The 12,400-nt window shown below is 36.8% G+C and overlaps 1 protein-coding gene across 12 annotated transcripts in view; it reads left to right on the top strand.

The window, feature by feature from the left end:
* KIF27 (kinesin family member 27) overlaps nt 1-12,400 on the top strand; it is a 92,623-nt gene that overhangs the window by 24,528 nt on the left and 55,695 nt on the right. For 11 of the 12 annotated variants that reach the window (XM_006059111.4, XM_044940236.2, XM_044940235.2 and 8 more), the window contains 2 exons: nt 306-449; nt 7,947-8,153. In XM_006059111.4, coding sequence (XP_006059173.4) covers nt 306-449; nt 7,947-8,153 — 351 coding nt within the window. The remainder of the gene's footprint in view (nt 1-305; nt 450-7,946; nt 8,154-12,400) is intronic. The other variant, XM_044940234.2, reaches the window with a different exon arrangement.

Here is a 12,400-nt window from a genome sequence, read left to right as displayed (position 1 = left end):
AAACTTGTAAATGCCTTGTTGAATGTACTATAGACTTTGAATAACTGGCGTCAGTTTTAAAATACAAGAAATAAAAAAAAGGACTGTCTCCCTATCTCTTTGGTGACTGATTCTTACGTTATACCAGTGATAGGTCCTTTCAGCTGTTTCTGCCTTCCTTATAATAGAGAAACAAGAAAAAAAGATTAAGATTTTAAGAGTCATTGTCAGGCTGTCATTAAACCACAGGTTTTGTGGTATTATGTGGTTTCTTTTGAATATTTTCCATGGTGACTCTCTCTTGTGCTTTCTTTCCCCTCTCCCAGTGTGCTCTTGCTGCTGATGAAGTAGTATTTAATCAGAAGGACTTGGAGGTGAAGGAGCTAAAGAATCAAGTGCAAATGATGGTGCAGGAAAACAAAGGACATGTTGTTTCTTTGAAAGAAGCACAAAAAGTGAATAGATTGCAGGTAGAGTTAATGTACCTTGCTCTGTGTATTTCACTGGAATAGTACCTGACTAAAATAGCATTGTAAATGATAAGTAGGAATGTTTGCAAAAATAGGTTTCAGTTGAAGAGTTCTGAACACAAGCACCTGAAAGAGTTATTAGAGTTTTCCCCTAAATTGGTGTGAAGGGAAAACATTTTTATTGTTAGCTTGACTTATATTTCACAAATAAAGAGCCTAATACCCAGGAATTTAATTTGCAAGTCGTGCTGTAGTTATCCTTTCTTTATACTTTCCCTTCTGTTACTTGCCAGAGTAATAGGCAATGGGATATTGTTAAGTGTTGGAAGGTAAACACATCATTTAAAATTTTGATTTGTTAGATTACTGTTTTGTACTCCATCAATGATTTGCTCATTCGGTTTGGCCAAATCTTTCAAATTCTCTATCTTAGGTTTTCTGTATTAACATGGATGTGCCTGAAGTGTAACATGGTATGTCCCTAAGTATTGGGTTGGCTAGAAATTTAGTTTGGGTTTTGCCATAAGATATTTTGGGCCAACCGAATATTATACACCCTGGCTGTGAACCCTCCCATCCCCCATACAGTTCATTTCATTTAAAGCCTTTAGCTTCCTATCAGGGAGGAACTACTGTCCTGAATAATGATCTGATCCAGGAAAAATTAGACTTTGATTTTGACATTACTTTTTTCTTCTTCTTTTTTTAACCATTCTATCTCTGAATTAATTTAAAAACATAGCGAAAGTAGTGATAGTCATTCAGTTGTGTCTGACTCTGCAACCCATGTACTGGAGTCCGCCAGGCTCCTCTGTCTATTGGATTCTCCAGGTAAGGATACTGAAGTGGGTTGCCATTCACTTCTCCAGGGGATCTTCCCAACCCAGGGATCAAACCCAAGTGTCCTGCACTGAAGGTGGATTCTTTACTGTCTGAAAATGTATATAAACTAAAATGTGTTGTTCAGTGAAGTAAAGTAAAGTAAAGTGAAATCACTCAGTCGTGTCCGACTCTTTGTGACCCCATGGACTATAGCCTACTAGGCTCCTCCGTCTATGGGATTTTCCAGGCAAGAGTACTGGAGTGGGTTGCCATTTCCTTCTCCAGAGGATCTTCCTGACCAAGGGATCGAACCCAGGTCTCCCGCCCTGTAGGCAGGCGCTTTACCCTCTGAGCCACCAGGGAAGTTGTTCAGTGAATTATCACAGAGAGAACAGCTATGTAACCACCACCAGTTCAAGAAACAGCAAACTGCTAGCCCCAGAAGCCCTTAGTCTCTCCTCAGAGAGAGCTGCTCTCCTAACTTTGATAGTGATAATTTCCTTGCTTTACTTTGTAGTTTTACTATGTATCCTTGAACTCTGCAATTTAAGTTTTGGAATTTTTATAAATTTAATCATTCAATATACATTCTTTAGTATCTGATTGCTTTTATTGAACATTTTGTCTGTTCTGCTTCATCCATGTTTTTGTGTGAAGCTGTAGCTTGGTTAGTTTATAGCTGTATAGGATATCATTGTATGACTATTTCACAATTTATTTTTCTTTTTCCTGTTGATAGATTTTTTTCTCCTATGAATTTTCTCATACATGTCCCCTGGTGCACACACACATGCATTTCTTTTGGATTTGTGCCTAGAAGTTGAATTGCTAGGTCATACATAGGGTAGGCAAATCTTCAACTTTAGTAAATAATACCAAACTTGTTTTCCAGTTTAAACTTGCACCAGCACTGTATGAGCATTCCTGCTATTCCACTTGCTTGCCAGCATTTGTTATTGTGAATTTTTTAGATCTTAGGCAATCTGGTAGGTATGTAATGTTATTTTATTGTGTTTTTAAAAATGTATTTCTTAATTTAAGAAATTTATTTATTTACTTATTTTGGGCTGGGCTCTCTAGTTGCAGTGTGTGGGCTTCTCATTTGCAGTAGCTTCTCTTTTTGCAGAGCCTGGGCTCTCGGGTGTGTAGTTGTGTATGGCAGGTATGTAATGTTATTTTATTGTTTTAATTTTCATTTCCCTGATGGCTAGTGAAGTTGATCACTTTTTCATGTTTTTTCTTTTTTTTGGTCTTTGGGTACCTTCTTTTTTTTTAATTATTTTTGGCCGCACTGGGTCTTTGTTGCTGCCCCTGGGCTTTGTCTAGTTGTGGCAGGGTGTACTCTTCATTGCAGTGAGGGCTGTTCTTTGTTGCAGTGGGTAGGCTTCTCATTGCAGTGGCTTCTCTTGTTGCGGAGCATGGATTCTAGGCACTTGGGCTTAGTAGTTGTGGCACACGTTCTTAGTCGCTCCATGGCATGTGGGATCTTCCCAGACCAGGGATCGAACCTTATCCCCTGCATTGCAAGGTGGAATCTTAACCACTGGACCACCAGGGAAGTCCTTGTGTACCTTTTTTTGTGAAATGCTCATTCAAGTCTCTTGCTTGTTTTCCTACTGGACTAAGTCTTCCATTATTATATTTGCCTTTCACATTTAAGAGCTATAGTCCTGAAATTGATTTTTGTATATGGGATAAAGTAAAGGTCAAATTTCAATTTTTTTCCAGGTAGATATCCATTTATTCCAGCATTACGTATTGAAAAGGCCATCTTTTCACCACTATTCTGAGTGCTGTTTGTCATAAGTCAGGGTTCATTCATGCATGAATGTATTGTGTATTTCTGGGACTTCTGTTGTACCCCATTGGCTTGCCTGTCCTTGGACCAGTGTCACATTTCTTATTTATTGTAGATTCCTGATAAGTCTAGGTATATCACTAACCCATGAACTTGGTATATTCCTCCATTTACTCACGTTTTCTTTGGTTTTTCTCAGTAATGACTTTTTTGGGTTTATATTTATGTATTGAACATCTTTTGTTAGATTCATTCCCAGGTGCTTAATTTTTTTATGTGACTATGAATGGAATCTCTTCAGATTTCCATTTTCTTAATTGTTTGTTGGTATATGTAACTGTATTGGTGTGTGAATATTGATAGCTTATACCAAGCAACTTGATGAAATTCATTTCTAAATTCTGATATTTTATGTAAATTCTTTTGGATTTTCATTTATGATTGTGTCATCTGCAAATGATGACATTTTTATTCCTTCATGATCTTTATGCTTTTTTTTTAACCTTTCTTCATTGACTTTGATCTTCAATACAGTATTGAATACAAGTGGTGATAGGAAATGTTCTTGTCTTGTTTCCAACTATAAAAGAAAAGCTTTCACTTTTCACTATTAAGTATCATGTTTGCTGTAGGTATTTTTTAATTTATTCTTTATCAAACCAAGGAAAAATTCTTTGCTGAGAATTTTTATTATGAATGGATATTACATTTTATCAAATTTTTCTTTATCATGATTTTCCCACTTTATTCTGTTAATGTGAATGAATTGTAGTGATTTTTCCAATTTTTACACCAATCTTATATTCCTGAAATAAACCTTTTTTTTTTTTTGGTCATGATGTATTGTTATGCTGGGGGTCCCCAAGACCACCCTCAGATTGGAGGCTGTACTTGGAGGACTCAGCATACAGTTGTGCTCATCAGTTCAGTCGCTCAGTCATGTCCAACTCTTTGTGACCCCATGAACTGCAGCACGCCAGGCCTCCCTGTCCATCACCAACTCCCGGAGTCCACCCAAACCCATGTCCATCAAGTCGGTGATGCCATCCAACCATCTCACCCTCTATTGTCCCCTTCTCCTCCTGCCTTCAATCTTTCCCAGCATCGGGGTCTTTTCTAATCAGTCAGCTCTTCATATCAGGTGGCCAAAGTTTTGGAGTTTCAGCTTCAACATCAGTCCTTCCAGTGAACACCCAGGACAGATCTTCTTTAGGATGGACTGGTTGGGTCTCCTTGCAGTCCAAGGGACTCCCAATAGTCTTCTCCAATACCACAGTTCAAAAGCATCAATTCTTCGGTGCTCAGCTTTCTTTATAGCCCAACTCTCACATCCATACATGACCACTGCAAAAACCATAGCCTTGACTAGACTTATTAGGCATGGGCCTAATAAAAGAAAGCAAAGGGAACAGGGACATAGAGTGAAGTCTAGAAGAAATCAGGCACAGGCTTCCAAGATATATCTCCCAGTGGAGTCACCCACATGTACTTAACTCCCCCAGCAAAGATTGTGACAACTCGTGTGAAGTGTTGTCTATCGAGGAGACTCAGGTTTTATTGAGAACTGGCCATGAAGGCATTCTCTGACCACCATCTACCAGAATTCCAGACTAGCGGAAGGAAAGGAAAGCAGGTGTTCAACATAAACCACCTTGTCTGCACGAACACTTTGAGCACAGTGAGCCACTCTTACTCAATAGGGTATTGGGAACCCAGTTAGGATCCGAGTTCCCAGACACCAGCCAATGAACAACCTCGTATGCAGGTCCTTCAAAGGATAGCAGTCAAGTCTTCTGTGTTAATTTACTCTTTTCTACAAATGTCCTTGATTTGGTTTGTAATTATTTTGTTTAGGATTTTAGCATGTCTATTCATGGGTATATTTTCTTTTCTCAAAATATTCTTGTCAGATACTTTTCTATACTTGGGAAGAGTGTGTGAAGAATTGGTGTTATTTCTTCCTTAAATATTTGGTTGAATTCACTTGAAAAATATTTGGGCCTGGAAAATTTCTCTGTGGAATGTTTAATTATGAATTCAGTCACATTTTCCTTTTGCCCCCTTTTTGGTAAGGTCTGTTTTTTCTAAAAATGTAACAGCTGTTTCATATTTCAATAAATATGTTGAAATGTTTATAATAGTCTCACCTCTTTAATGCTTTTAGACATGTTAATGACAGACCGTTGTTCATTCCTGGTTGTTTGTGCCTTCTCTCTCTTTTTTTTTTTCCTTGATCAACTTCACCAGAGGTTTCAATTTTTTTTAGTCTCTTCAGAGACTAAATTCTTTTTTAAAAATTATAATTTTATTTATTTACTTATTTATGGCTGTGCTGGGTCTTCGTTGCTTTGCTCCAGCGTTTCAATCTAGTTGTGGCAAGTGGGGGTTACTCTCTAGTGCACAGACCTCTCATTGCAGGGGCTCCTTTTGTTTTTGAGCACAGGCTGTAGACCGCATGGGCTTCAGTGGTTGCAGCACCTGGGCTTGGTAGTTGCAGTTCCTGGGTTCTAGAGCACAGGCTCAGTAGTTATGTTGCATGCGCTTAGTTGCTCCCCAGCATGTGGGATCTTCCCAGATCAGGGATCAAACCTATATCTCCTACATGGGCTGGCAGATTCATTACCATGGAGCCACTGGGGGAAGCCCACAGAGAGCCATTCTTGACTTTGATGATCTTCTCTGGTATATGTTTGTTTATTATTTAATTAATTTCTACCCATATCTTTATTATTTAGTTTTTTTCTGCCTTTTTTAGGGGCATAGAATCCTATGCTATCTTTATAAATTGTTTAGATGGGTGCTCAGTTCATTGATTTTTTAGCCTGTCTATATATTTTTAACCATCTGTAATATATGCATTTGAAATTATATGTTTCCTCCTTAAGCTTATCTTTGTCTGCATTCCTCATTTGGCTCAGATTTTTCCTGATTTTTATTGTGAGTTTTTTCTTTGACCTGTGGGTTATATAGTTAGTTATTTTATTTCCAACACATGAAGGATTTCTTTTTATTAATTTTTAGCTTAATTGCATTGTTGTCCATATGACTTCAGTTCTTTGTGTTGAGACTTGCTTTATGGCTCAGCATAAGGCCAGTTTTTGTAGCTATTACAGATATGCTTGAAAAGAATTTGTATTCTGTAATCATTAAGTTCTCCTAATTCTGTTAATCCTCTTATTCAAATCTATATTTTTACTCACTCTTTTGATCTTTTTTTTTGTCCTATCAGTATTTTAGAGGAATGTTAAGATCTCTTACTATAATTTTTGGATTTGTATTGCAAATGCAATTTTTGCATTTTATATATGTTGAAGCTGGGTTATTAAGTACATAGAAATGTAGAATTGTTACAGCATCCTCGTGAATTGACCTTTTTTTTTTTAGTCTTTTTTTAACTTCATTTTATCTCCCAATAGTTTTTGCATTTAAGTCTATTCTAATTAACATAGCTATACCAGCTTTCTTTTGATTAATATTTACGTGGTATCTCTTTTTCCATCTTCCCTTTAATCTTTCTTTATTGACTTTACTTATATTTCTTGCAATTAGCAGGTTAGACAATTTTATAGTTCTTTCTGGTAGTTTTTATCCTTTAACTGGATTGCGAGTTCATTTCTGAATTTAATATAATTACTATTATAGTCTGGTTATAATCCCACCATTGTGGTTTTTACTTATCCTACCTGCTCTATATTCATTTTTCTCTCCTTCTTACCTTTTTTTGGATTTTTAATTGTTTTAAAAGTTGTACTTTCACTGTTTTTAGTGATTATCCTGGAGAGTATATACCATGCACCCTTGACATAAAACAGTCTAATATTAATTGGTATGTTTACCCTTCCCCTGGAGAATAAAAGGACTCCATTTAGTATCCCCCTTCAACTTATATGCTATTGTTTTATATTTTAATTATCTGAATATGTGGTTTTTAAAATAAAGTTACATTTTGTAGTTCAGCATTAACACAGTGAAACTTTAGGGTTTGCCTTTTTTCCCTATCTAAACATTATAGTACATGTGAAGTATTTAAGATGAATGATCTTTCTTTTAATATAATTTTGTGCTTATAAGACAAAGCTTATGTACTTGAAAATTTTTATTTAGAGGATACACAGAAAGCTAAACCACACATAGTGTCTCTCTCTCTGTCCCCCAAGCACCCATAAACAACTTATTCTGCCTTTGATTTCCAAGTTCTTTCTCCCACGACTCTCAATTGCCTATCTTCTATCTCTGTGTTTGTGGCTTTCTTTTTCACTGAGTAAAGGCTTTCACTTCACTGCACCGGTTACCACTTTCTGTCTCCTTTGCTGTCATCTTAGCTGTTTGCCATTTTCTATACTTTTCAACTTTCTAGTCTTTTGTTACTTCTTGGATTTCACTCTGAAAGTTCAGACTTTTATAAAGATCAGCTAATCATAGTGCTTCAGGTGGGCAAGCTAACCAATCACAGTGTATGGGGCAGTGTCTTGTACTAACTCATTAGCTGTATTTGTTCCTGCTTAATTATTCAAAAGTTTTTAACACTCAGGACAATCCTAAGTTCTTGTGAACAGCAGAAGGCTAGTCTTTGGGGCTTTTTTTGTTTGTTTGGTTGGTTGGTTTTAGAATTTTTTTTTTTTTTTTGGCTGCGCCTTACATCACGTGGGATCTTAGTTTACTGACCAGGGATTGAACCCATGCCCTCTGCAGTGGAATTGTGGAATCTTAGCCACTGGACCATCAGGGAAGTCCCAGAAGGCTAGTCTCTGGATAAGTTAGGTTTTATTGTTTTGTTAAGGTAGTTGTGATTTTGTGATCAATGTACAATTTATTTTTAATCATGAACCCATACTGAGTCTCTCCATTTTTTAAATTCTTCTCTTTCTTCTATAAAGAATGAAAAAATAATAGAACAACAACTTCTTGTGGATCAACTGAGTGAAGAACTAACAAAACTTAACCTGTCAATGACTTCTTCAGTAAAGGAAACTTGTGGAGATGGGCCAGATACCAGGATACTTGAAAAGAGACCATACACTGTACCATTTGATACTCGTTTGGGGCATTATATTTATGGTCCAGCAAGGTTGGATTCCAGGAAGGTAAAGTCTAAGCATTAGTTTCTTTCTTTTGAGGTTGTATACAATATAATATCACAGTGTATTTATATAGTCTTAGCAGGTTTTTTTTTTTTCTGTTTGGTTTCATAGACTTTTGTGTATACTCTTTTTCTGTTATGTATAGTCTCTTTATAATCATGCTTCTTTTCAATAAAATTAATGATTAAGAGAAGGTATAGTTGTATTTGAAAGCAAGAGTTGAAGATAATGCTTAGATTTATCAAGGAGAAAAAAAAGCTACTCTTTGCCATCATATTAATATTTTCAGGTATGACTAAGTCCGATATCTTCATAAATTTTTTTCTTTCTTTAATCACACCAAGTTGATGAGGTTGGAGGTATTTGTTTTGACTTATTTGGTCTGTCTATTTTCAAAATGATATCCATGTATTAGTCAGTCTTGTCTGATATAATTGCTGCTGCTGTTGCTAAGTTGCTTCAGTCGTGTCCGACTCTGTGTGACCCCATAGACGGCAGCCCACCAGATTGCTCTGTCCCTGGGATTCTCCAGGCAAGAATACTGAAGTGGGTTGCCATTCCCTTCTCCCTCTGACAATTAATTAAGACTGTATAAAAATCAGTATGAAGTTTCATTTAATTTTTAAATTTTACTTTATAAATTTTATTTATAAAATGTGTAAACATATGTGGATGCACAGATTTCTCTTGAAAAATCAAAATCAAGGAATCTCTACCATGGAAAAGACTAATTAACAAACTCATGAATTTTGGTTTCTGTTTATTAATTTTAGGAAAGGAAATGATTTATTTGAGATATGTTGGATACAGTCCAAGGGATAAGAAATGTAAGAGGTGTCATAGACTTTGCAGTCAGGCATCTCTATGATGTAGGCCTGGAGGGATGACTAAACCTGTGTGAACCCCAGGCTCCTTATCTGTCAGAATGGGGGACCTGTGAGAGGGGTATAGGGAGGACTTACACGAGATGGTGACTCCAAACATGCCTGGCACACTGCGTCCTATAACATACACGTTTATGGGGTACCTCTCCTGTGTCCCAGGTTCTGTGCCTCAGAGTGAGTAAGACAGATGCTACTATTACTGTATAGTTTTCAGTTTTGACTGGTTGGATTTAAAATTTAAACTTTTGCTGCTATTAATTTCAGTTGAACTTTCTAGAGTTATTGATGTTTTCTTTTGGTTGAATGTATGGTGAATTTTCATAGAACATTTAAGAAGAAAGATAAGTTCTTTATAGAATTGAAATTAGATATCTATTAATTCTACTTAATAATTTTTTTACTCTTGGCTAGTAATGTGAATTTCCTGTTTCTGTGCATTCTTTTATTTTATAAAAATAACATTTTTTTCTGATTATAGAAGTTAGACATTTATTAATCTCTCTCAGTGTCTGTTTCTTTCTCTTTTTTACTAGACTTTCACACACACACACTTGCACACACATTCTTTGAGGAGACAGCTCCACAGAGTATTGAGAAGGAGCTAGGCCCCTCTGTTCTTATCTCTAGTTGTTAAATTAGACCTGAAGCAGCCATGATTGGAATAAAGATTTCCACAGTTATTGATTCAAATTAACAAATTTTTTAAAAATTAATTTTATTACCCCCTTTCACTTTCAAGGGTTCTAGTTTGGAAAACATATTGTGTGTGATTACCATAGCTTAGAAGAGGGCAGATACACTAAGACTTGTAGCTCCTCTGTGGTTACAGTTGATCTCCAAGTTTGCTTGTGACCAAGTGGGATTAAAATGTAACAGGAAGAAAGAACCAGTGAATTTGCCAAAAGATTGCTATGACACGGAAGGAAAAGATCCTGACCAGAGACAGCCCCTTATGTTGACAAAGGGAAACACTTATTCCCAGTGCTGTTTCCTTCACTATGGATGGACATATGTATTCAAATTAGCAAATTCTTAGTTTTGTTTTTAAAATTTAGTGGCTTCCAGTCATTAAAAGAAGGGGAAAAGGGAGAAAATGTAAAGGTAATACAGCCAGCAGTTTTGAGAGTTCTCTTTCTCCTGTTGTGTGTCCCGGACTCTTGGCCCCTCTGTTGCTTCGACTGCTGCAGCAGACACAAAGGCTTGTATGGGAAGATCCAAAGCACACCAAGCCTTGTTCAAGTCTTGTTTCCTGTTACATTGTTCCAGAGTGAGAGGAGGATTTCATATTAAATACCAAAACTAGCTAAATTAAGCTAAAGAAGACATCTGAAACACTATTTCATTTTTTCCCTGCGTTTCTGTCTCCTTGGCAGAAGTTGGGCTAATATTTTCCAGCTCTAATATTTTCTTTTGAAATTTAGCTCTAATATTTTCTTGAAGTAAAAACAATCTGACAAGGGAAATATTTCCTCAACTTAAAATTCTGTCAAAGAAAAAGGGGGACAATGACTTCATCAGTTTTTAAAAAATATTTATTTTTGGTTGTATTGGGTCTTCATTGTTGTACTTGGGCTTTCTCTAATTGCAGTGCGCAGGGCTTCTGTTATTGCAGAGCACAGGTTTTGGCACATGGTCTTCAATAGTTGCAGCATGCAGGCTCAGTAGCTGTGGCTCGTGGGCTCCAGAGTGTGGGCCCAGTGGTTATGGTGCACAGGCTTAGTTGCTCCATGGCATGTGGAATCTTCCCAGACCAGGGATTGAACCCATGTCCCCTGCATTAGCAGGAGGATTCTTATCCACTGTACCACCAGGGAACTCCTTGAGTAAGTTTTTAAATTGATTACGAAGAGAGTCTGATTTTATTTCCTATGGTTTAGTCGCTAAGTTGTGTCCAACTCTTGGACCCCATGGACTGTAGCCCTCCAGGCTCTCCTGTGCATGGGATTCTCCAGGCTAGAATACTGGAGTGGGTTGCCATTTCCTTCTCCAGGGGATCTTTTTGACCCAGGAATCGAACCTGGGTCTACTGTGTTGCAGGGAGATTCTTTACCAACTGAGCTGTGCTGTGCTGTGCTTAGTTGCTCAGTTGTGTCTGACTCTTTGCAACCCCATGGGATGTAGCTCGTCAGGCTCCTCTGTCCATGGGGATTCTCCAGGCAAGAATACTGGAGTGGATTACGATGCCTTCCTTCAGGGGATCTTCCCAACCTAGGGATCGAACCCAGGTCTCCCTCATTGGAGACGGATTCTTTACTGTCTGAGCCACCAGGGAAGCCCACCGACTGAGCTACAAGGGATATATTGGAGGGAAACAGTGAAAGGATCTTATTTATTTTAAAAGCATATTACTGAGACTTCCCTGGTCGTCCAGTAGCTAAGATTTTGAGCTCCCAATGCAGGGGGCCTGGGTTCGATCCCTGGTCAGGGAACTAGATCCCACATGCCACATCTAAGACCCAGTGCAACCAAATAAATAAATATTTCTTTAAAAAACATATTACTTATGTGTGTATGTATACATATATATGTACTTTTTACATTTATTTTTAATTGGAGGAAAATTGCTTTACAATGTTGTGTTGGTTTCTGCCGTTCAACAATGCAAATAAGCTGTAACTATACATATATCACCTCCCTCTTGAACCTCCCTCCAGTCCCCTGATCCTGCCCCTCTAGGTCATCACAGAGCACCAAGCTGGGCTCTCTGTATTACGTAGTAATTTCTCACCAGCTATCTATTTTACACATGGCAGTGTATATATGTCAATGCTATTATATACACACACACACACACACACATTTTTTGTTTGCTAATACTAAATTGCTATTTAGATGCACCTACTTTAGACACTTTTTAAAATTTATTTATTTTTTAATTGAAGGATAATTGTATATATACTTTTATAGCTAGCTTTTCTCACCTAATGTATCACGAACACTTGACAATCATTAAATATTCTGGAATATATCATGATTTTGATGGGTAATAACATTCTGAGTGTGTGTCATTTTGTACTTTTTTCTGTTGTCACACATTTGTTTTCAACCATCTCTTAATCTAAAAGGTTTAATACCAAAATGGAATTTTGGGATTTATCTATTTAAGTAGAAATCCTAAAGAAACTGCCCCTCACAACTAAATATAATAATACAACTTATCAAATTAATAGGAAAAAAAAAGAGTAAGGGGCTCATTTAACAGATACTGAAAACTCATCTAATGTAATGTAAAATTGACCTAGATTTAAACTTAAGGAAAAAATGTAACAGAGGTTTCTGTTTTCTTAATATGATATATTAAGATTAATATGATTAATATGATATAATTAAAGCCAAATGCCACTGTTATACACACCAAAATGGTAC

Source organism: Bubalus bubalis, chromosome 3 (genome assembly GCF_019923935.1).
Source record: "Bubalus bubalis isolate 160015118507 breed Murrah chromosome 3, NDDB_SH_1, whole genome shotgun sequence".
In the NCBI taxonomy this organism is placed as follows: Eukaryota; Metazoa; Chordata; class Mammalia; order Artiodactyla; family Bovidae; genus Bubalus; species Bubalus bubalis.
Note: the sequence above shows the minus strand (reverse complement) of the source record. Positions and strands in the feature narration are given on the sequence as shown.